Source organism: Etheostoma spectabile, chromosome 16, assembly GCF_008692095.1.
Source record: "Etheostoma spectabile isolate EspeVRDwgs_2016 chromosome 16, UIUC_Espe_1.0, whole genome shotgun sequence".
Taxonomy (NCBI): Eukaryota; Metazoa; Chordata; class Actinopteri; order Perciformes; family Percidae; genus Etheostoma; species Etheostoma spectabile.
This window is the reverse complement of record NC_045748.1, coordinates 9634276-9660057: the sequence shown is the minus strand read 5'-3', so window position 1 is coordinate 9660057 and position 25782 is coordinate 9634276. Positions and strand designations below refer to the sequence as shown.

Here is a 25782-nt window from a genome sequence, read left to right as displayed (position 1 = left end):
CAGAAAACCTTTTCACAATGAGAGTTTTGATAATTAATCGCCAGTAATGTGGATACTATAAGAAAGAGGGCAAAGGCAAATGAACCACACATCACTTTACTGTAATGTAACCTTTCAAACCGTGAAATGACAGCACTTCAGTGTCAGATTGAAATGTCCAAAATCTAAGACGATATCCGTCTTCATATGTAGGGTTGGGTATTGCTTGGATTTTTACAATTCCTATGTCGAACCGGTAATTTCAAAACAATTCCGATTCCTAAACCGGTTCTTGAAAAAATGACATTAAAAAAAGCTCTTTTATAGAGTTTTTTTTTTAAAAACTTATTTAGATATAACAATATATTAATGTATATACAGTATCATATATTAAAGTACTTAAATATATTATCAGTAAACCTAAGTCACCTAATGGTAATTTAACAATAAATAACTGATACACTATTAACAAGTTTCACCAAAATAAATGTTGAGTTGGTGTGCCTTCCAGAGCCCAGAGGGGGCATTCGGCCTACATTTACGCTAGAAAGTACACTACAGAGAGAGTGTGATATTGTTACTTCCGTTTTGGAGCAACGGAGGCAAAATATTCCAGTCGCCACGTTAAGTGGAACTGAAATGAGGAACCGGAATTCGTGTTGTAGTCCGGTCCGATTTCCTACTGGTTGCGTAGGTCCCGGAACCCATAGTGGATCCGGGTTTCTGTACCCAACCCTAGTTGCCCAGCCCTAAGCAGGGGTGTCAGACTCATTTCGGTTCATGCACCACATACCCCTAATTTGATCTCCAGTGGGCCAGACCAGTAAACCACTCCTGAACCATCAGAAACTTCATCTACCACAGTTTTTTTACCAGAGTTTCTTGTTGGTTGTCAAACGCAAGTTGTGTCTGCAACGAAAAAATAATGTTACGGACCCGGGAGAGAGAGGTAATATTCAGAGAAAAAAAAAAATAATAATAAAGTAATTTTATGGAAAAATAACTCTGTTGTCTAAGAAGAAAATCCCTAATTTTGGATTTTGGAATTACACTTGCATCAAGTGAGGGTGCTTGTGAGAAAAGGATAACAAAAGAGTTTGAGACATCCTGACCATTAGACCCTAGTGTGAGTCGCAGGCCCTACACACTGGATGCTACGTTTCCTATTGGAGATGAAACGATGGTTGTGAAGTGGTTAAAAAAGTTCGATAAATGTGTAAAGATTACAACCGGTTGAGATAAATAAAAGGCCTCGGGCGTGATCTACTTTAGATTTCACGTGTTTGACTTTGTCACTACGTCTTCTTAGATTTTTTTATTTGAAGAGATGTCTTTCTATTTATTTAGTTACTTTCATGTGGGATTTGTTTTTAAAATCTAATTTGTTTTTTTCATGTTTGTTATTTAAGAAAAGATACCATTACCCTCTCACTTTCATTACGAGGACACATCTTTTGCACAGTTCAAATGAATAAAGGAATATTTCTTTAGTCGTCTGTCTGAAGCTCATTCTGTTAAAAATAATCGCGAGAAAATCGGACCGTTAACTTAAAACCCCGCAACCCTTACATCCCTATGCCCTATAACTCAACACGAGAGAACCTGGAGCCACAGGAGACACAACACCGGCTGTGAAGTGCGTGGTTTTTATTATTTGAATCTCATTTGATTTACGCTCGGCACAGATTTGAATAAGTCCTCCGTGATGCCTGTGTGCAGAGCCAAGGTTGACCTCCCTGTGTTTCTCTTTTGTGTCAGGTCCATGACCTGGACGAGCAGACATGGAGGACTGTGGAGGTGTCTCCCATAGATATTGCAAACAAAGAAGAAGTGGCCCAAGGGGTGAGTGTATTTTTTATTTTTTTTATTTTTTAGATACCGGTAGTCTTAAGAGCTGCTGAACAAAGAAGTGAAAATGAGACGTGGAAACAGATTTCGAGCGGGATGTCTCCACTCTGAGGAAGAGAGTGGTGTTGGAATTTAAAATTATTATTATTATTATTAAATTATTTATTAATTATGTGTGATTTGCATTATTCATTATACATTTGTACATCTGTATCTGTCTTTTACTGTCTGTAAAGCGTCCTTGAGTGTTAGAAAGGCGCTGTTAAATAAAATGTATTATTATTATTATTATTATTTAATCTAAAAGGCAAAAGCATTATTTTAACATAAATGAAGACATGTTGGTCATGCATTAGGTTTGTTGGTCATTCATTAAGTTGTTTTGCATTACTCCTTTTCTCTAAGATAAGGTGTTCTGGTACATAGTGTGATAACTCAGCTCTACTAAATGTGTCAGAAGCAGGATTGATGGTTAGGGACGCATCCTGTGTCACACATGTGACTAAGGGCCCTATTTTAACGATCGAAGCGTAAAGCGGCTGCTGCAGCTCCCTTTTAGAGTATGTACGATTCCCCTTTTTCTAAAAGTGGGTCCGTGCGCCAGGTTCATGGTTCAAAAGGCTTATTCTTAGTGTCGTCATTAAATCATAGGTGTGTTTTGGGCGTAACGTGCATCACACAACAATAAACCAATCAGTCATCTCCCATTCCCTTTTAAAAGCCAGGTGCGTTTGGACTTTGGGGCATGCTGTTTTGATGGCGGTTTGTGTGTGTGTGTGTGTGTGTGGGGGGGGTCAGTTTGAAGGCAGTTTGATTACGTATACGGAGGGTGTTGGTTCAAGACCACATGCGGACCAAAGCATGGTGGGGGATGGTAGCTGGAGAGGTGCCAAGCACCCTTGGCACTGCCAAGGTGCTCTTGAGCAAGGCACTAACCCCCAACTGCTCGGGGGGCCTGTCCATCGGCAGTGCAGCCCCCTCACTTTTTGCTGTGTGTGTGTGTGTGTGTGTGTGTGTGTGTGTGTGTGTGTGTGTGTGTGTGTGTGTGTGTGTGTGTGTGTGTGTTGTGTGTGGTGTGTGTGTGTGTGTGTGTGTGTGTGTGTGTGTGGTGTGTGTGTGTGTGTGTGTGTGTGTGTGTGTGTGTGTGTGTGTGTGTGTGTGTGTTATTCATGGGATCAACTCCAGCTTTGATCTATTGTTAACTGGTTAACTAGTGCAGAGCCCGTTGAAACTGCGCCTGTTTGGAACGGGCTGATTGCTTGGCCTGTGGTATTGTTGCTTGTGGACTTCTTCAAAACCAATAGACTGTATATTTAACAATATCTTTTGCATTTGTAATACAAACTACGTCAAACATGGCACTGCTCTTACTAGTGCCTACAGCAAGACACCTCAAGTTTGAAATCCATCGGACTCGGCTGGATTTCAAACTTGACGGTTTGACAGATATGCAAATAACAGACAGACTTTCCAGCAATTTATAGATGGTTAAAGTGTTTTTGTGATAAACAATAATTAGGGAGAGAAAAAAAAAGAGTCAGAGTCCCTCGGAAAAATATCTTAAAGGCAATAGCACCCAAAAACGCCCGTGCCATTGTGCTGTTCCACAGTAATCAATATCTAAGGAACCGATTTGTTGAGACGCATAACATACAAGCTTCTGTGACAACCTACATTTTCATATCGTCCTTTGTTATTGTCTTCAGTGGGGGCCTTAATATAATAATAAATATGATGACATAGTAAAAGCACATCATCATCAGACCACTACTATGGTGTTTATTCACAAAAGTTTTTCTTTTTGTGGAACAGACTGATTTTTTTTTTTTCTTCTTTTTTATTTTTTTATTTTTACTATTTAATAAACATTTATTCTTAACATCGGCCTGGGTAACACAGCTCGAGTGGCTGCCTAATGATGTCCGGCACAAGAAGGCTCGCCCAATCAAGTTTCTGCTCTCCGTAATAGCCGAGCCCAATTAAAAGTCTTCCATTTCTCCTTGTTCAGACATCTGTCTCCCTCAGCTGAAGATCAGACCATTAAGACTTGAATCCATACACACTGAATCAATGAGTGTCTCTTAATGTGTTGCAGAAGCTTTTCAAAAAGAGTTTCCTCAGCTCTTCTAGCTGTGAATCTGAGAACGTGCCTGTTTCCCAGTAAAATGCCCATTTGTGGCGTCAGCGTCCCAGCAGCTGGGTCATTGTGCACCGTCTTCAGCAGCATTATCTATTCAATTATCTTTGATATGACTTATGTGTCTAGTCCACTTAAAAAGTGTGGAAAACAGCAGGAGTTGGAGTTTATTTATTAGCCTAAAGGGAAAACACAACGATGGGTTGTCAGTTCTGCAACATATGATTGGATTTGAATGGTAAAGAGATATTGAAAGTCTCAACCTTTTGTTAAATAGGATGTAGTCTATGACCTCGACACCCGGATGCATGTCTTCTCCTAGTTTCCTTCTGCTTTCTCTGTGTTGGCGTTCTAAACTTCTACTGTCAATCACTCAGGTTACACCGTAGCGGAGTTTCCATCCACTTCGAATCGAATTATCTGAAGTTCGGTTAAAAAAAACAAAAAAACAACTCATGCGAACAAAGCTGGTGAAAGTGTGTTTCCATCCAACGGCTTTAAAGCGAATAAACACCTGTGCGTAATGACGTCACACGCTGTTTTACAATCAAATTGGTAAATCAAATTGATTTTAGACATTTTAAGGTGGTTCCGTTCGTTTTTGCACTGAATCGCACAACATTCAAGCAAACCTTTGCGAATAAAGTTTTTCTAGACAAAATGGACGTGTCATCTACCAATAAATGATCAATATTGGACACGTTGTAGGGCTTATGTGACAGCTGATAGCGACCTATCCAGCTATAATAAGAAAACAACGACGCTATCAACACATCACTATGACGATGCAGATGCAACTTGTCTTTTATTGTCCCTCCGGCACCGCTGCAAGACTTTTATTTTTATTCTTTTTTTTTTATTTTTATTTTTTTAATAAACATGTCTCGCTGTTTGAGCGTCTTCCATTTACCCCGGAGGACGTCCCACGGCTTGTCCTAACCTTTGACGGCCATTTCCTTTGCGAGTTCCTGATAAATTAAATCCAGAAAGTCTCTCGTCTCCTCGTCGGTCCACTTCCATCTGTCTTTGTTGACGCCCGCCATGTGTGCTAACAGAGCAGAAATACTGGGCGGAAATGAACTACAACTTCTTCTTCTTCTTCGTTTTGTGGCGGGTTGCAGCCATAAAATAAACTAAAACTTAATCGCAATTCATTATTTATTCGGAAAATGACGTTTCCATCAGCGTTCATCACATAAGCCAAATATCGATCCAGAGAAAATCCGATGAGACGATCGTATTTCCTTTGAGTCGATATTCATGAAAATCAACCAAATTTTACTGTTTCCATAAGGCATTTTTTATTCAATATCAACGTGTGGATGGAAACATAGCTATTGACGCCTGAAGAGTGTGAATTTTGTGCAAGTGAGCTTATACTGCGCAGTGTTTCCTATATGTTGATGGCTCTCCTGAACTCAAGCGAACCGTCACCCACTCTCTCTCTCCCCCGGACGTCATCACTCGCAAAGTCATGGCAACCAAGTAAACAACTCACTCAATCTTAGGCAAAGTGACAAACCGCATCAAAAGCCGCGGAATGAAATCTGCACTCACGCGGGTCCCGTGAAATATGACCGCTATAGTTCATTTGTAGATTTATTTACTCGATCAGGACAATGCACATTATTCAGCTTGAATATATCTAGTAATGTCCACTCAGCGTTTTGTGTTTATTGTTAAACTGTGTGGAAAATGAGCGGTGACGTTAAATCGCCGGTTTCAGGTAACCGCCCTACGGTACCGTCTATTTGCTGGATGGTTTCAAGGTAACAGTCGGTAGCTAACTTTAGCAGATAAGCCCGTTGACAGCGACGTTGTTGTTGTTCATATTTTTGAATTAGGATGCCCTCAGCAACATGGAGCAAAGGGATCTCTCCGGTGCTGCAGGAAATTTGCCGGATCGCATTCGTTTTTCATTCACCTTCCTCTTCCCTTGTGTCACCGCTCTAACCTCCGGTGGATTTCTGAGGACTATGGGTACCTGGTCCTGAGATCTCTGCAGGGTAAATCCAGACAGCTCGCTAGACTGTCTGTCCAATCTGAGTTTTCTCTCCCACAACTGTTCTACAGCGGCTCCGTGCTGACCTTTGCGCCGCCCATGACGATTGTGATTGGTTTAAAGAAATCCCAATAAACCAAGGCACGGTGTTTCACCCATCCCAGAATGCTGTGTGGAATAGCCGGGCGCCCCCCCCACCTTCTGTGGATAGTCTGGCAAAGTGAGACTAAATAGCGTGAGCCCACTGATGAATGAAACTTTTCAGCCGTCCTTTGAAACCCTTGAATCAGCATATTATGGGCATCTGTCAGACAGTAATGCCTGTGGTTTAAAATCTTAAAGGAGGCATTAAGCCATTTCCATCCAGGTGGGTCACACAGTTTCTTACACTAGCTCCTGTGCAGTAATGACTTAAGTGGATGAGTGTTGAGGCCCAGGCGTAATCTGAACGTCCATCTGCTCCAGGTGTTCCACACTCAGCACACCTCAGAGATTAAAGCAGTGAGTCTTGAGCTCGGACAGTGGGAGTTGGAGGTTGTGGGGGGTGTTCAGTAAAAAACAAAGAAAAAAACAATCTTGCAACTGTTGGTTCTGTAGTGTTCCTGGATGGGAGTCAAATAATTTCCTTTTTTAAGAGTGAAGTGAAGACTGACTATACGGTTGCGTTGAAAGAGTGTACGAGTCTTGTTTTTTCAGCTGATGTTTGGCCAGAGTTCCCCTTTTATCAGCTGCTCACATTAATTCTGAGTATGAGACATGGACATGCAAACGTGATTTTGTGACCAGCCAATCAGGGGCCTTTATGCAACTAACAGTGGGATTTGGAAACTTAAAACCTCCAGGTCACATAGTGTATGTGTGTGTGTGTTTCAAATCGTACATACTTTTAAGTGAAGTAGTAGGAGACATTTCGTAGTAGCATTCCAGCTTCTAAAAATGAAGAGTATTTGCTTTAAAGTTATTCCAGGGGTTAAAGTTAAATGATGGAGAGGAGTAGATCGAATGTGAAGAACCTTCTTTTCAACAAAAAGCTCGTACTATTATTCCAGCCGGAGGATTATCCTTAAGGATGTCTTAAAGCATGTCTGGAGTGGGTCCTTAAAAGCGTTTTTTTGTTTATTTTGAACACTAGCATTGCTAGATGGTTGATAAGTGGATCCCTGTTTTGTGATGAACATCCTGTTGCCGGTATAACATTGTTGGCAGCAGACCTGCCCAATTAATCGTAAAATCGCGATCTCTGTTCACCCTGCTCCCGATTTTAATTTTTGAAAAACTTTTTTTTTTCTTCTTCTTTTTTAGGACTTTGATTCTCATTTAAGTTTACGAGCCGACTGCATCACAAACACTACTTCTGTGATTTTTAAACATCAACTGTATGAAATAGGTTTTCAAGCGCTACAGTGCTCTCCCTTCTCTTAACTGAAGCCTCTTGTCACAGGCTTGTGGTGATGCACAATGTGCTATAGGTGCCAAAAAATCATCTTTGCATGGTACTGCCAATTTGTTTCGTCATGGTGGCAGAGAATCGTAATATCGATTCTAAGCCGAAAGACATTGTGATTCATTATTTTCCCCGAATCGTGCAAGCCTGGTGGGCAGCAATACTCAAAGAGGAGGAGCAATGTGTCAACAAAAGCCAGCTAGCGATGAATGCTGTAAACCATGCTCAATTTTAAAATATAGGTTTGAAAAGGTTTTATACGGAAGGAAGGAAGAAAGGAAGGATCACCAAATTTGGAGATACGCAGATTGTTTTCCCTGCGCGCGCTCTCTGAGCCGAGCTTTGCTCTCGATCATCTTGCGAAGAGGACTGATGAGCTCACACTTACGTGCTTGTCAGGTCCTGAAATTTGGCATCGTGACTTGGACCTCGCAGTAGTGACGTAATTCAGTCGGCACCCAAAAAAGTACCGAGTTCGGAACCTAACCCCACACAGCAGACGTGTTGAAAGCAGCGGCTGGACAGCTGACTCCGCTGCACTCTGTTGCCTACAGGATCTTAACGTTTTCTTGTCCTTGCTTCTCTCTTTGTTTCAGGACTATAAGCCAGAAGAAGATCCGGCTCTTTTCCACTCCGCCAAGACGGGCAGAGGACCTCTGGGCCCTGAATGGAAGGTACCTGACGTAGTTAACAGAAAGCTGAACACCATGTTTCTGTCTGTGTCGCATCTGATCCGCGATGAACGAACGGTGCTTCTGTGTTTGTTTTCCTCCTACACAGAATGAGCTGATGACGGACTGTCCTTACATGTGTGCATACAAACTGGTCACTGTCAAGTTCAGATGGTGGGGTCTGCAGACCAAAGTGGAGAACTTCATCCACAGGGTAAAGGCATCATATCTTTATTTTATTGGATGTTTGGCATGAGTATTTCTACTTCAGGTGCAGTGTTGTATAGGGCTGGGAATCACCAGAGGTCTCACGATACGATGTCATCACGATACAATGTCATCACGTTACTTATGTCACAATACGATATTTTAGCGATTGTAAACATATTGCAATATTCTGCGATGTATCGCATTTTATCACTTTTTTTCCAACTTCAAATTTTTTCCCAATTTCAAAATATGTCCCCAAAAGGAAACTTTGACAACTTCTGTTATATCTAAAAAGATGCATTTCTCTGTTTGTTCATCTCAGTTTTGTTGCTGCAAAATGGGATTGTTGAGCAGACAAACTGACCAACATATATATATAATAAAAGATAAATACTTGGCAGGGACTGATGGAAACAACAATAGAGAAATAGACCTTTAAAACCTCTTTGAGAACTTTCTGTTTAATCAGAGACCGCTCCTGAAGTCACTAGCGCTAAACCCACCAGACTCCATTTTAAAAAAGCAATACTTTTAGCGTGTATAGAGCCAACATATTTTCACATTTAAATGGGTAAACTTTGTGTTTATTTCAACCAAAACTAGAGTTGTGATGGTTGGAAAAGTGGAAAGACGACCCAAAACAGCTTTTCATAGTTTAATTTAATTTCTGTTGGCTTTGAATAAAGTGTATTTTACAGTGCTAAAATTACTGTTTATTTACATGAAGTCTGGTGGGTTTAGCGAATGCAATTTTGCGGATGTTTTTACGTTTGTTTAAAAAAAAGATCTTACACTTTAAGAGAAAGGTCGGCCTCCTTAGAAATCCTTTCCATAATGTTGTCAGACACTTAGAATATTAATCTGAGCCTGCCAGTGGCAAAATGAGCACTTTGTTCCCCATAACGTACATTGTATTTTGTTTTGCCTCTGCCGATTGCAGCGATCTCGCTTAATACTGGACCAATGTCATAGATTGTTGTTCCTATCAGTCACTTAGACACAAAGACATAGGAAAATAGGGTCCAGGTTGGAAAAAAACGGTAGTTACCCTTTAACATCTATACAGTCTTTGATTAGATCTTCGGTGTGACAGGGAAGTGTTGTTTCTGGTCTGGACAGCAGAGGGAGACATGGCTTTTTATTAAAATTGGAAGGAGAGAATTAAACTAAGCAAAGCTAAGATGAGAAGGCAAATGTAATTAATTAAGTCTCCAACATGGGCTGAAGGCAGGAAACCGAGAGCCCCCCCCCCTCCACTTTAGTCCGGCCCATTATTGGTCTCTAACCCACCGGTTGGTTGTCTTGAATATCCGTTGTTTTACTTCATCTGAACTTCTTTATCCTTCCACAGCAAGAAAAGCGTATTTTCACCAACTTCCACCGCCAGCTGTTCTGCTGGATTGACAGATGGGTGGGTTTGACCATGGAGGACATCAGGCGGATGGAAGAAGAGACCCAAAAAGAGCTTGAGGAGGTAATGAACTCGCCAACCCTCAGCACTATGTACTGGTGTCGTGATTTGAAGTTGAATGCGGATGTAAAGACTCCAGGAAAAGTATCTCAACATTTACTGGAACACAGTATCTTAACAGATCTTCCAAAAGTTAAGGAGCTCACTAGGGCTGGATCCGAACATTCAGATATTCGTTCGACGGACAGGTGTTTGATTTTCAATTTTGCAATTCAAATAGTCATTGTTAGGGTAGGGTATCGTTTGGATATTTTACGATTGCGATGCCGAAAACTGAAAAATCACATCAAAAAAAGGCTCTTTTAATGTTTTTTTTTAAAATTGAAAACGATTTAAATTTAACAATATATTAATGTTTTAAAGTACTTAAATATATAATAAGTAAATCTAAGTCACCAAACACACAACTACAATAATTTAACAATAAATAACGGATACACTATTAACATGTAACAGCAAAATAAATGTTGAGTTGATATGCTAACCAGAGCCCAGAGGGGAAATATGTCAACATATTAAGTGGAACCGAAATGAGGAAATTTGGGTTTTATTCCGGTCCAATTCCTACCGGTTGCGTAGGATACAATCTGCTGTACTATGACTACAAATGAGACCAGCATGCAACTTATTTTGCAGCCAATCTAGACACCGGTCCTATAATGCCAATGAGAAAATCAGGGAATTGTTTTAGACTCTGACATCTGACTTTGTTTTTAATGTCGTGATATACTGTAGATCTTGAATTTCCTTCATAACGGTCTTAAGAAGTCCTAAATGTGACTTGATGTAACCTCAGGAAACTCTGCGTCTGAGCCAATAACGGAGAAAGGTGGAGTTACAGGTGAGCGGTCTGTGTCTAGAGGTCTGTATGGTTCCACTCTAGCAGCCTGCTGTCGTTTTCAGGCGATTTGATAAAGGTAAAGATAGTACGTCCGTCCAGTTTAGCAAAAAATAACCCAATTAATATACTATAATAACTACATCATTTCCCCATGGGGACTATAATCATGAACGGACGAAAACACAGGTGGTTTGGATTGTGTTTTAAATTTTAAAAAAAAGTCAGATTTCAACTTTTGGAGAAAAGCAAACCGACGTCACCCTGGCGTGAACAATCATGTAACCGGCTATCGGACTCCCAAGACTATGTATTGCGACGTGCGAGCCCCATAACTTTACGATAAAACTGGAAACCTGCTACCGCTGTCATGGAAACGTCATCAAAACACTACGACCTGTCCAGGGTTGTGTGTAATAACGGTGTCCTGCAACAACAAAGCAGCCACTTCATCTCTAGCGTTGTCTATTTCCGCACTTCTTTTTCTTTTTTTTTCCTTCCTGGGAAATTATGCTGCCTTCACGTGCGGTCGGAAATGTTAGTTTCCCCCGCCACGGCCACCAGAGCGGCTGCGTATATTCACTGTTGAAAAGAACCAAAAATTAAAAATGGTATTCGGTTCAGCCCTGGAGCTCACAGGTGAGATATAGTTGTGAATGACGATTGACATATTGAAGGACCCTGGTTCTGTTTGGACCAGACTGCTGGAGACAACACAACACACTGAATCTACTGCTTCTGATTCTGATTTAACCCTTTCACTCCTGAACTTTCACTCAATTCAACTTTAGATGCGTCAGAAGGGAGACGTGCGAGGCACCTCTGCGACCGACGAGTAGAGGCCCGTCGCTGTAGGTCAAACTCTAGAGGCAGGCTGAGTAAGTCTCATTACAGGAGGGGGGGGGGGGTGCCGCCGCCGCACCGATCCTTCTCCACCCTTCTCTTAACACTGCTGTCCGGTCTAACTTACACCGCCTTTCCACTTATTTTTTCAGATCTTTTGTGCTTGTGCTGACGTTTGTTTTTGTCAGCCCTGTGTCTTCTTCCCATTCTAATCCTCTTTGTTTCCATCTCATTCGAGTCCGTTTCCCTCTGCATGCAGTTCATCAACTCACGTGTGGCATTGTCACTTAGATCGTAACTAGGGCTGCACAATATATTGTTTTCTTTTTTTATTTTACCGTCATCTGAATATCAACTGGCACGTGAAACAGTGACTAACTTTACATGCACATAATCAGTTTTTTTTGCCCTCATTCCAAAAAAGGCGATATTCCGACTAAGCCGTTTTCATGGCTAATAAAAGTGAATATTAAACTAATATTCCCGTTTACATGTACAAAATACGATTTTAACCGCTGATAACACCGGTAATGCTAATGGTTGCTAGCTGGGTGGGGGCTGACTGTGGATGTCCCCCCGTCCCCCCCCCCCCCCCCCCCCCCCCCCCCCCCCCCGGCCGGGGCTGTAATGATAGTGTGATAGTGGATGGCTGCTAGCTGGCTGGGGGCTGACTACAACATTAACATATAACTAATTCTTGGTGGGTAACATAAGATTACATCATCGTTAAGCACGATCAGTTATTTTTAGTACAATTGTTTTCACCCCGGTTCACAACTCTGGGCTAACCCACAAATTCATCAGCAACGTGGAAAGTATAGACGGACGACTAATCTAATGGTCCACAGTCAGCCCCCAGACAGCTAGCAGCCATCCACTATTTTTTATTTTTATGTTTTTAAGCAGAATACTGAAAGCGGCCAAATTGAGTACACTTTAACCGCTTGATTTATCGAAAATATCATTATTGCCGTATTTAGCGACCTCATCACTCATTTTCATCCTATTGTGCAGCCCTAATTTTAAACATTTTCTTCCAGCTTGATCGCTCATCTTGAACCCTTCACTTTGTGCTTTGATTTTTTTCCTCCTGATGTTTTGTGATCGTGATGATAAAGATAACCGTGCCGAGATGCACTTGCACATTTTTACTCAGTGCTCTTTGCAATCGAATCAAATGTTTGCTACTACTTGTTGTCCATAGTGTGTTTGTTGTTGCCGTATGTACACATGGTACCCACGGGGACTTTGGAGTATTAAAAGTCTTAAATTTAATATTCTAAAATAAGGCCTTAAAGCTATAGCGCGTAGTTTCTGTCGCCCCCATGAGGAATTCTAAGTAATGACAACTAAACTGTCGGTGCATCCACAGGATACAAGCCTTCTGTGATCGCACACCATTTATCTTATCTAGCCAAGGTGGCACCGATTGTAACACTTTTTTACTTTTACTGTTCTCATTTATTTTGTATTTTAAGTTTCATAGCATTACTTAATTTTGTGCTGGAATTGTCCTTTTAAATTTAACTCCAAACATCCTGGGCCTACCCTGGTACTGCACGTTTCTCCCATGTTTTATTTTGTTGTTTTTTTTGGCAGAACTACGTAGGTGTGCCTTCAGGGGACAAAAAAGTGATTTATTACATTTTGATTAATTGCAATGTTTTCCCTTTTTGGATTTTTTTGGTAATTGGCTGATTTCGCTGCATGTGCATGGCTTAACAGGTGTGAACCTCCCTTGTCGTCTTTTATACCGAAACTGAACACAGAACCTCTCTCTCTCTCTCTCTCTCTCTCTCTCTCTCTCTCTCTCTCTCTCTCTCTCTCTCTCTCTCTCTCTCTCTCTCTCTCTCTCCCCCTCCCTCCCCCTCCCAGCTGCGTAATACAGGTCCGATTCGAGGCACCAGTGCTGCTCATGAGCAATGAGGCAAATCAACCAAACCCTGTCATGATGATGTCATCAGAGACACGTCCACCACGTTGAGGAAGTGGCCCTGACGTCCGTCGCCTCCTCTCTTCCTGTCTCCCGCGATTCTTTGGTGGGGGGGGGGTGTTTGACAAAGATTGGTTTAACAGTACTGTACAGATTCTACCCCAATCACAAGCCTCCTGTTCACAACAGAAAAAAAAACATGGTTTTTGCATACATAAAAAAAGGAAGAAAAACAACAAAAAAAACTCTTTGCACAGAACGTAAAAAATTGCCTGATGATGTAATTGTTAGTTGATTATTACAATGGGCTTTGTTTTTATTCAGGTGTGTAAACCGTGACTCAGAAAGTCAAGCCTTTTAAATTAGAGTGTTTTTAGCTGTACAGGTTCCCAAAACAATTGGTATAAGATGGCTTTAGAAGGTAAAGGACCATTTATCTCCCCACCTTCCCCTTGTATTATAACTGTCCGTCTCTACTTTTAATCCTCGTCTCTCCCCTCAGTATCGTCTGTATTCTTGTCCTGGTTTAAAAAAAAGAAGAAGAAAAAAAAGTCCAGATCTCCGCCCCCCAGCGTGTCTGACTGTTTCATTGGTCTGCCAGGCGGTTGGGAATGTGTTCATCTTTCTTTCTTTTCTTTCTGTTTTTTTTTTTTTTTATATAGTTTTAATTTTGAGGCTAACGCCTGTTTCTGGTTCAAAGCGAAATTGTAATGCTCATGCATGATAGGTAATTCTCTGCTATAGTTTCCCCTGCGCACATGCACACTTTTCGACATGCACATCACCTCCTCCTCCTCCTCCTCTTCCTCCACCTCTTCCTCCACCTTTTGTCACAAGCGCATGTGACAACAGCAACTTATTGCATGTGTTTAGTCGCTGCAATGCAGCTTTGCTCAAGTGGATTGTTTGTGTGAATTGGAAAGAGACCGAGAGAGTGGGTGAGTCTGTACAGTTGCACCTGTGTGTAGCGTGGGCATTTGTGCGCTTGTTTGTGTTATCAGCTGCCTTTTGCTCTCGAGACGGATGGCGTTCAGCTTAATATCGAGGCTGTCCCGCGTGGTCTCGGCACACAGCCGGCCTGTTGATCTCGCCTAACGCTGTCGCTGCATGTCCTTTTCTCCTTGGCTAGGGCTTGAACTGGAGGGCCCACACGAGCCAAGGTTTTTTTGTTTTTTAATTAACTAAAAATAAATGAGGATGAGTCTGTGCATCGCTTCCTCTCTCACCTAACGGAGCAAATGGGTCCAGGCAGATCTGTGGTGTTTGTTGCAGTTGTGGATTGTCGAGCTTTCTGCTTGTATAGTTTTTTTTATTTTCACCATTTTCTTTTCTAAAGTGATTTATCTACGTTTTACTCCCAAGGTAGTATGAGGTCAGTCGGAAGCTTCTAGTTCAGGAGGATGAAAACGTTTGACCCTTACGGTTTAGGTAAGCGTCGGGTGATGTAGTACGAGCCTCGATCTGAAAACATCTTGATCCTGCTCTCTTTCCTGCATCACTTTTCTTTTTTTGGGCTGCTTTGACTTGGAACAGTTTATCTCAGCAAGCGCTCGGTTTCCCCGCGTTCACTTGGAGCGTAACGCAGGTCCTGTCGGGCTCTAGGTGAAGCGGTTGGGATGTTTTCTATGATCATGACGTAGCTTAGTGCAGCTGTGATTGAGACTCTGTGTACTCAGATCAGGTATGAGTGTCTCTTAGGTTTTGTCGTAACCTACTGTATCTGTGCGTGGTGTATGTTGGACAGGTTAAAAAAAAAAAAAAAAACGTTATAAGTGTACTTTATAATAGGCCCATTTTATAGAAATGGACAAAAACTGTACATACAAACACTGACTTGAATGGAATATTCACAGCTTGTAAGCGGTGTCAGGTCTATCGTTCAATACTGCTAACTTTAAGTAAGTTCTGTTGTCGGGGCGGGTAATGCCAGCTCTGTGGACGGTGTGCTGGGTGTGTAAGTGGGGTGAACTGTCCACGCGTTGTTGCTCATAACATGGTTCAACCGTACCTCATCCGTGCTTATGAATGTACAGCTAGGAGACAGATGTGTCACACTATGCAGGAGGGTTCTGAACTGCAGGAACACTGACATGTTTCACACCTGTACAAGCATGACATGGAGCCCTTATAACTTCAATAGACGAGGAAGAAATTTACTGAAAAAAACAACTCCAGATTTGGATCTGCATACTCAACACCTTGTATTATTTCCTTTTTTCTTTTGTCTTGATTAGGGTTGGGCATCGTTTCGATTTTAACAATTCCGACTCCATGTTCCGATTCTTCCTTTTGGATACGGGTTCGTATCAATTTAAAAAAAAAAAACATTTAATTCAGTTTTACTGGGCTTTTTTACCGTGAAATAAAGCCACACTTTAGACTCTAAAGCGGCCGCTACACAACGAGCGCCTGGAAGTACAGCGGCCGCTATGGAAACCAAAACATGCACATGTTAAATCGTAGTTTTGGAAACGATTCCAAGTTGGATGCGGTTACCGATGCCCGGTCCCAGTCTGGCTTGTTCTCTACATTTGATCCTTGATCGTCGGTGCTTTTGAGAAGCTCTCCCAACTGCATCAGACGGGCAGGGAAGTCCTCGTTCTTCTCAGAATCAGACCGCATTCAGCGGGACCTCGGGTTACAAACGAGGAGTGACAAGCCTGACTTGAGTTTGATGATGACGGGAGTCGCCCCGTAGACTAGAACAGGCTGCCTAATGTACCGTGTTGGAGCGTTACCGGCAATAACAGCCAGGCTGTGAGTGCAAGGGGAAGGGATCGGAGCGGAGGGAACAGATGGGAGTCCAAAATACTGTATTTTTTTTTTAATTGTAATCATGAATAAGCACTTGCAAAATCTGTATGTTTTTTTTTCTTTTACGTTTTTTTTGAAAGACAAAGATTCACAATGTACTCAATTTTCTCTTTTCTGATAAGGCAACATTCAGGGGAATTAGTAGTGAATGTATTACAATTAGTTTTTGTTTTTTTTGTTTCGTTATTCACAGCTTCCATGCTGTGACAGAAGGTCTAGACAATGGAAGATAACAGAATATCTAATAAATTTGAACAAATAAAGAAATCGGGCTGGTTTTTGTGTCTTGATGTGTCTTTCGGGGTGAATTTTCCTTTTGTAATGTGCTTTTAATCTCTTCACCACGCTCACTCAACATGTGTTTTTTATGGGGATTTGAACATCCCCCCCCCCCCACCCCCACTGCATAAGAACCACGCATAACCCTTGTTCAGATTATAATTATCTAGCTGTGAACATTTTGGCGTAAAAAGACAACTCAATAGAATAATAAAGGATAAAATAATACAACATAATGTACAAACTATTGAATAACTGGTAAGAACCAGTCTGACTTAATCCACGAACATTTTAAATACCAGATGAATGACAATTTGAACAAGAAGTTGAATGTGGTTCTGAAATATAAGCAAACCATAGTCTTGTATAAAGCACTTGAAAGCACAATTTATCAGAAAGTGACTGGTAGAAGTTGGTCACCTTTTTAAAAAATGACTTAAGCTAGTCTAAGTATCTGATATCTACTGTACACTAATTAAAAATCCGAAGCAGTTTTCTGATATTAAAAGTACCTAATTATTAGAAGTAAAAGTAAATATAAACTTGATTATGAATATTAGTCTTTCTCATAGTTCAATGTACAATAGTACAATGTTCAGGGTTTTCACACCTTACACTTCACATTAAACAACACTTACAGTCTGACAACTATTAGGAAAAACTGTTTTCTTTTCAATTTTTGTGACAAATAACATTGTACAAAAACATTTCTTGAAGTATTGAGTAGAACATGCTTAGGGAAAATGTGTGAAAGTATGCATTTTATTCAGGAAATGTAGTGGAGTAAAGGTTTCCAGAAATATAAGTAAAGTAAAGTGCATTTTGTGGAACTTCTACTTAGTACAGAAACATTACAACATTGTAATTAATGCACATTAATAGGCATTTGACTCCATGCTACTATAAATATTAACTTAAAGTAAATGTCGCCACCAGCGTAGCAAACAATATACAAATAAATTATCAAGATCTAGAGCCCGACCGATATATCGGCCGATATTAGACATTTCCCGATATATTGATATCGGCATTTATAATGGCCGATTAAAAAAATAAATAAAAATTATAATGACAAATAAATGATTCTGATAAATGGTCCAAGGTCCACCATGTTATGAGTGATGCCGTTGCACAGTTTGTCCACCAGAGGACGCTGTTTTATGTGTTTTTAATTAGTTTTTGTTCAAAGGACTTTAAGTTTCATATTTTAAGTTTGTAATTTTATACATTTTACTTATCAGAACTTTAATATATTTTGATGTTCCTCTGTTCTGTTGTGACAATAAAACCAATTATACTATTAGTGCGAGAACTCATAAATAAATCTGTTTATGTTTTGTAACGCCGATATATCGGCCGATATATTCGTATCGGTATCGGCCTTAAAAATCCTTCATCGGTCAAGCTGTATCAAGATCTAAAGAACAGAAGTCTTAGTGTCAAAATACACCTTAAACACCAAAGTAAAAGACACTTGTGCATGATGTCCTATTTCAGAATACTGTATCATTGTTGCATTAATGTGTTCATGTCTTTAATGTAGCAGCTGGCAAAGGTGGAGCTGATGTTTACAACCTTATTTACTGTTGGGTATGAGGCACTTTAGGTGTATTTTAATGTCAACACTTTTGTTCTTATATATTTAAGTTACAGTTTAAATGCAGGACTTTTACTTATAACAGAGTACATTATAATTCCCAACACTCATGCTGACATGACAGCGAGAGGAAAAAAAAAAACTTGAATCGCTCCTAGATTCAGCTCAAAGTACGCATGCGTGAACATTTACCCAGCAGGTAAACTCTCCACCATGGCGGCTAGAGGCCATGTGCAGGATCCCAACGACAGGAGACTCAGACCCATTTACGGTAAGGACTCAATGGGGAGTTATATATTTGAGCGTGATTGGATTTTTGGGAGACATCCTTGTGTTGTATACCGTTGCACGTGTATTAAAGTAGAAGGCGTTGGAGTCGGAGGGCAGCGATGCGGCCCCACCAGCTCCAACCACGGGCTCTGCTGCCTGCTGCGCCCAATGACAGTGCACCTTACCCGGTATGCCACCGAGTCGGGGTAGGGCACGTACCTCAGGATGAAACCCCCGTGTCCCGTAGTTAAATCCTTAAACATCCCCGGTGGTGTTACAGCATTGAATGATGCGGAAATGTATGTTGTCCAATTTGGCTCATTCTCAAAGTCGAACTCCTTTTTTTTTTTTTTTTTGCTAACGGTCGCTATTTGACAGCTAGCTAGCATGCTAGGCTAATGTGTCAGCTAGCCAGGCAGCCCATTGACATGCTCCAACTGTATGAATGTTTTAAAAGGAAAAGTTGTTTATTTAGGCGAGTTGTGTGTCACCACGGACATTACGGAGTATGTTCGTTGTGATTAGCTTGTTGTCCGCTTCCAGTTTGAATCTCTATCTGCTTGCTAGCTCGATGGTACACGGTTAGCTTCCAGTAAGCATTAGGTTCATAATAGTGTAAGGACAATGCTTCATGCTAACTCCATGCTAGCTAGCTAGCTAGCTAGCTAGCTAGCTAGCATGGAGCTGTCACCGTTCACGGAACTCTTACAGCATAGAAAGAGGAGCTGGTACACCACAGATATTCACTGGGTGTTATAGGTGAGCAGTGGTGGAAAAAGAAACTTTATTTATATCCTTTTACTTTAGTAAAGGTGTTAAAACCACATTGTGAAAGTACTCAACTACAAGCAAAAGTCCTGCATTAAAACCTGAAGTATTAGTAACGTTATGTATGTTGCAGTAAAATGTTCCCTGTCAGTGTTTTCCTCTTCTAACTGATGTTTCTGGAGTAATATTCATGCTGCATTGATATTTATGTTGCATTTTACTGCTGTAGATGTTAAAGGTTGTGCTCATTTAACTCCTTTTTATATACTGTTGGGTAGTTTAATCTACAGCAATGCATCATATTCTATAAGATCATCACACATTTGTAGCATCGCTGTCCTGTGACAACCACTTAACTCTAAAGTTATACAACTTTTCATGTGGTCAGAAGAACAGCCCTGTTTTCAGCTTTGTGACGATGCACTTTCCAGTTGATTCAAGTGGCTTCATTTAGCTTACGAAGGATATTTGGTTAATGTTACGTTATTTTAAGGAACACTTCATCCTTCAGATTATCACGGAGATACATGGCTTTCACTGGACAAGAAGGGCTCATCTGAACAGTAACTAAAGTTGTCCAGCAATTGTAGTGGAGTAAAAAGTACAGTATTTAGTGGAATACAAGGAGCCAGAAATGGAAATATGTAAGTAAAGTACCTTGAATTTGTACTTACATGCAGTACTTGAGTAAATGTACTTACTTACTTTCAATGAATAATAAGAACAACGACCTGTTTAATATTAATTTTATGACTTTCACAGATCTAAACTGATAAAGAACAGGTTTATTGTAAATGTTACTTTGTCAAGTTATTCCGGAGCAGGGAGGTTTCAGATCTGCGGCCGAAAAGACATGAAAATGTAGTTTGAAATCCATAAATAAGTAAGCTGGTCTGTGTTTTTTATCCATGGCTGGAACTACAGGGCTGCTTGGTTTGGCAGCAGACCGTGTTCTCCTCGACCCCTGATCACACTGATAATAAGTCCATGTCCCTCACATTTCTGTAGGCGTTCCCCAACGTTTGGTTCCTCTCTGATGACGGTTTAAACAGAGAGAATAGACATGACATAATCACAGTGTGCTGTCTGGCACGGTTTGTTTTGGGGACCCAGCTGTTCTGAGAAACTGACGTGTCTCTGTTTATTTTTATATATGTATATACATAAATATACACCAAAAAGACGTGACGCTTGGCCTTCAGCTAATAATAATTTTTATCGTTCATTAATCTGCTGATTAATTTCTCTTAGGATACTTTTGTGACACTTAGAATATTAATCTGAGCCGGTCAAGATAAATATAAGATGGACAATTGTCCTATTCACTTACATTGTAGTTTGTTTTACCAACTGCAGCAATCTCGCGTCATACTGGATCAATGTCAAAGATTGTTGTTCCCATCAGTCACTTAGACACAAACACACAGGAATATAGGGTCCAGGTTGAAAAGGCCTTTTTTTACAGTCCAAATTCTGATTATTACCAGTTTACTGTCACATAAAACAATGAAAGCAGCAAATCCTCACAACTGAGAAACCTCATTCAATGTTTGGTTCTTGAAATATGACTCAGTTATCAAAATAATGATCTTTAGCTCAACTAATCAAAAAATTGACTGTCTAAGAATCACATGGCCCTTTTAGAGGTGTGAATCTTCACTGATCTTTTGATTACGTCATTATCATTTCATCACCATGCATCAAATACATTTTTGTATCGATATAAAGCCATATAGGATATCTGACTTGACAGGTTTGCATTGTCAAGTGCAATGCCAAAGCTGCAATTAGTAACTTAAGACTGGATTGGTGATGTGTTTGGGTTTTGGTTCTTTACCTATTTTGGATTAGTCATATACCACCCTGCTTTTTACCTTGGACTAACTGACCCCAGACAACTCGTTAACAAAAAAGGTTTAATGAACCATAACTTAAATGTACAAAAATTTAGCCATTTTAGATTGAAAAACAAAACGTAACACAAATCATGCCCTTCAAATATGCTAACTGAAATGTGTGCCCATTGCATTTGAGCTTTCATGAACTTTCATTAATCTCATAATGTTGTCCCTTGTGTTTCCCTCAGATTACCTTGATAATGGCAACAATAAAATGGCAATACAGCAGGCAGATAAACTGCTGAAGAAACACAAGGACCTGCACTGTGCCAAGGTGGGTGACTAAGGAGCAAATCCCACTGATAAAGGGTTGTAAGCGGGGAGGCAAAACTTTGTCTTAGGCAGAATACTCAGAGACACTGATACAGACAATGTGTGTTGATGCATGCTCTGTTCTTTATGTCTCTCCTCTGTTCCATCTGTAACTCCTTATTTGTGTCTGTCCTCCTTCTCTCAGGTCCTAAAGGCCATCGGCCTCCAGAGGACTGGGAAGCAGGATGAAGCCTTCACTTTGGCCCAGGAGGTGGCCACCCAGGAGCCCACTGATGACAACTCGCTACAAGCTCTGACTATTCTCTACAGGGAGATGCATCGTCGTGAGTACACACACGCACGCGCACGCACACACACACGCACACACACACACACGCTAGGGCTGTCAAAATTAGCAAAAAAAACAACCATAAAAAATAAAGTTTTGCTTATATTCAAATACAGGGCTCTAAGTGTTCCAGGCACCTTGCGGTTGTGAGGAAAAATAAATTAAAAAAATTGTTAACTTGTATGTGGTTTTATATTTTCGAGTAAATTGATTTCACCTACAAATCATATGAGAGGAACGCAACTCTAACTAATGCAGAGCTGAAAGTACTCGGGCCTGGTGCCGGATTTCTGGGGTATGACTATTTTAGAAAAATAAATAAATTTAAAAAAAGTCAACATGGGTTTTGTTTTTGATGCGCCAGGTTCAACCAATCATCAAACTTCCACCTACAAATGAGACGAGTCCTAGCCAATCAGATGCAACGTCGGGCGGGTCCTTGCCGAAAAGCAAGAGTGCAGTGTTTGGTCTCTGTGGTAACGCGGCAAAAAATTGTAGATGCTTTAGTTGAGAAAGGAGTGAAAAACAAGTGACACTGGGCATGAATAGAGAACAAGAAGAAAAGGGTGGAGACAGGAAGCCGCACTTGGTGCCTTACGGCTGCAGCGAATGTTGAAGGAAGATACTCACTGTACGGCAGCAGCAGTACGAAAGTTCATGCTAGTCATTAGATGTTTGTTGCAAAGCTTCGTTACCGGCATCGACCGCTGCAGCTGCGCCTCCGCTGACCGACAGTGCACGTGATAAAAACAATATGTGTGTGCACAGTTAGTGGAAAAAGATTTTTTTGTTATTGATGGCCCTTGTGTAAATGCATCCAATGCCCAAACTGTCTTGACAAAGCGGTCTGTCTGGAATCAGTATGACCGTCATTTAACCAGAACAGCTTTGTCCCAGAGTTTAGACCTAGCTATATAAAAAGAGTTTAATAGATGTACATGAAGCAACTAATGTCAACATGGACAAAATCATGAATGTACTAATTTGCTGTTATGATGATGACCTGGCCAAAGTAACAACACATCTACAAAGTTTTGTTTTCACAATGATTCCTTGTAGGATTATGATACTATTGTAATATGAAAGTCTATATTGACTCTTAACTTGCTATATGTTTGAAAGAAGTCAAATGTATCCAAAACTTCTTACTTCTTAAAAATGATTTTTTTATTATTGTGTAATGTAAAAAGGACTTTAACTGTTTTTCAAGTCAAATTAACTTTAATGAGTGCATATTGAAACATTACACTGTGTAATTAGAATATTCATTGACAGCTCACACACACACACACACACACACACACACACACACACACACACACACACACACACACACACACACACAGCTGGTAATAACACTAGAGTGACTGCATGCTGACTGTTGTGCCTGCTGTTGTTCACAGCGGAGTTGGTCACCAAGCTGTACGAAGCAGCCGTGAAGAAGGTTCCTCTCAGTGAGGAGTATCACTCTCACCTCTTCATGGCGTACGCCCGCGTGGGCGAGTACAAGAAGATGCAGCAGGTGAGAAATCCTGCGTCCACACGCTGCATATAAACATGCAAACACAGATGACTAACAGCTGTGGCTTTTGTGCTCCATTGGTAATTAAAAGAGATGGACATGTAATCAGAATAATGAAGAGGATGTTGATGACTGCATCTTCGCCCTTTACAGGCGGGAATGGCCTTGTATAAAATCGTCCCCAAGAATCCGTATTACTTCTGGTCTGTCATGAGTCTGGTGATGCAGGTATGGATGGGCAGGCTTTTATTTATTTATTTATTTATTTATTTATTTATGACACAAGCCGTTGGCGTTCCCTAAATATTTTCTTTATTTTGAAAAACGTGTAATTTGTTGTGCAGGCCATCTCAGCACAAGATGAAAAACTGTCCCAAACCATGTTCCTGCCTCTGGCTGAACGCATGGTGGAGAAAATGGTCAAGGAGGAGAAGATTGAAGCAGAAGCGGAGGTGCGTAAGGCCCTGATCAGACTGTGTCGCCATCTTTATTTTCTTTTTTTAATTCTTGCTAGGCGACCACCGGATCACCTGTCCTCAGCCTTAGTGTTATTTCTGCTAGGAAGTTAAATGATGTCGCGCGGTTTGTTGCTTGTTGTTGGTAGTTTTTACAGTTGTTTCTGGCTTTTTATGTGACTGTAGGTGCAGCTGTATTTTATGATCCTGGAGCGCTTGGGAAAGTGTGTGGAGGCTCTTGAAGTGATCAGGGGCCCACTCGGGGGTAGGTGCATGTGTTTCTGTTCTTGGAAAGCCTCAAAGATCACAATCTTTATTTATTTACGGACAATGCACGTTCCTCAACACCGCTGTAAATGTGCCGGTGATAGCCAGTTGGTTAATTTTCAGCTAAAGACCTTTGGGCAAGATTTCTTAAAATCAATGAAGTGGCAGATGCATAAATACAAACATGGGACAGCATTGCACAGAAATAGATGACAATAACTGTTCACTGGTCACTTTTCTGTTCCCTGTGTCTGTCTTTTATTGTCTGTAAAGTGACCTTGAGTGCTTAGAAAGTAATAAAAAAAATAAAATGTAGTAGTATTATTATTGTTGTTGTTATTATTATAACATTAGCAAGCTTGTACCCAAATCATGTAGAGCAACAGACAGCAGTAAAACGCTGATGAACTTGTATAATAACGTTTACTGTCTAGTAGTTAAGCAAAGGAAAACAAATGAGGAACCCTGTCTTACTGCTGTGTGCAAAATGTGGTTATTAACAAAAGGTAAATACAGTGTTTATAACCCAGAATGTTACTTATAATAGTTTGAAGTTAGTCAAATGGTACTATAACACATGTTATACACAGTTTACCTTCAAATACCTGATGTCTGCATGGTCCCACAGAGAAGCTGACCAGTGAGCTGCAGAGCCGAGAAAGCAAGTGTATGAAGCTGTACCAGAGGCTCCAGCGCTGGCCAGAGTGCAACTCCCTGGCTCACAAGCTGCTACTCAAGAAGTGAGTGTCGGCTCTTTAAGGCGAGGCCTGTGTCAACATGGGAGGAGTTACAGGGCGCACATACATTACAACTCTGTATGTTTTGTGTTTCTAGCCCTGATGATTGGCAGTTCTATCCGTGCTACTTTGACTCTCTCTTCCACCTGATTGATCAGTCGTGGAGTCCTCCTGAAGAAGGCCAACAGTGAGTAAAAAGGAGCCTGTGAAACACTGTCTCAACGTCATTGATTAAAAATGCTATTTTAAAGCACGGCATCTTTAACGATGAAGTAAAGAAACGTAAAACGGTGGCGGAGAGTTAACACAGGAAAGCATTTATTTTTTTCTTTTTATTTTTTTTCTTCAGATCAATACTGTATGGAGAGTTACTTTTTTTTTTTGCCGTTTCAACAAGATCTTTAGTGTTTCCCACACAGACTAACTTGTGGTGGTGCGCCACTCAATCAACACGGGACACGCATTCGATCAGCTTCATTTCCTTTCCCTGCTCTTCTCCCTCTCTCTCTCTCTATACACACACACACACACACACAATCACACACAGCGTGTGTCTCCATGAACAGTGTTGCCAACTTTGTTGCTAGATTTAGCAACTTTTCAGTAATAATTATTAGGTCAAAAAAGTTCCTGTATTGAAGATAATTTGTATTTCTTTCTATTTACCTTGCTGATTCAACCACTAAGCTTTATGCAAATGATTGCGTAATGGACCTCCCCCTATAAGTATGTTATACTAGTATATACTACATTCTACGTTATATAGGACATTATTTTATCGGTTTAGTGGGTAGATCTTTTATAAAACATCTCTGTGATAAAACTATCCATACAAGTAGGTATGTCTCCGTTGTATTGGTTTTCCCTCTTTTAAGCATAATAGCAGTTTTATTAACCAAGTATACTTACGTGCACTAGGAATTTGACTTTGGTAGGTGTTAACTCTATACATTCAACAAATAGACATGTAGTCGTAAACATTTAGTAAACAAATAGTAGTATAGACACATACTGTACAATAGAGACAACAAAATACATAAAGGCACATGTCAATGTAATATTAAAATGACAAATATAGAAATATGACTCATTATATCAAGACAAGTACACATGAAGTGGGATGTAAATTGCAAAGTTCTGTGCAAGATGCATATTGGAATGACAAGTGTGTAATGTGTAGAGACTTGGGTGAGTGGCC

At 40.6% G+C, this 25782-nt stretch overlaps 2 protein-coding genes across 5 annotated transcripts in view; both read left to right on the top strand.

Moving 5' to 3' along the window:
* The window catches only part of pitpnb (phosphatidylinositol transfer protein, beta), a 29003-nt gene extending 12551 nt beyond the window's left edge, over positions 1-16452 (top strand). Inside the window, exons 7-12 of one of the 3 annotated variants that reach the window (XR_004335566.1) lie at positions 1738-1821; positions 8007-8084; positions 8191-8295; positions 9643-9765; positions 13319-14536; positions 14625-16452. Coding sequence is in view for 2 of the 3 variants with exons in the window: in XM_032539198.1 (XP_032395089.1) it covers positions 1738-1821; positions 8007-8084; positions 8191-8295; positions 9643-9765; positions 13319-13369 (441 nt within the window). In the remaining variant the exon portion in view is untranslated. Of the gene's footprint in view, positions 1-1737; positions 1822-8006; positions 8085-8190; positions 8296-9642; positions 9766-11391; positions 11479-13318 lie in introns of all 3 variants that reach the window. The other 2 variants (XM_032539199.1, XM_032539198.1) reach the window with 2 other exon arrangements.
* A 1759-nt stretch (positions 16453-18211) lies between these two features.
* naa25 (N-alpha-acetyltransferase 25, NatB auxiliary subunit) overlaps positions 18212-25782 on the top strand; it is an 18266-nt gene continuing 10695 nt past the window's right edge. The window contains exons 1-9 of one of the 2 annotated variants that reach the window (XM_032539151.1): positions 18212-18337; positions 21191-21276; positions 21460-21598; positions 23007-23125; positions 23279-23353; positions 23470-23577; positions 23767-23845; positions 24476-24587; positions 24682-24771. In XM_032539151.1, coding sequence (XP_032395042.1) covers positions 18280-18337; positions 21191-21276; positions 21460-21598; positions 23007-23125; positions 23279-23353; positions 23470-23577; positions 23767-23845; positions 24476-24587; positions 24682-24771 — 866 coding nt within the window. In that variant the 5' untranslated portion in view covers positions 18212-18279. Of the gene's footprint in view, positions 18338-21190; positions 21277-21459; positions 21599-23006; positions 23126-23216; positions 23354-23469; positions 23578-23766; positions 23846-24475; positions 24588-24681; positions 24772-25782 lie in introns of those variants that run through there. The other variant, XM_032539152.1, reaches the window with a different exon arrangement.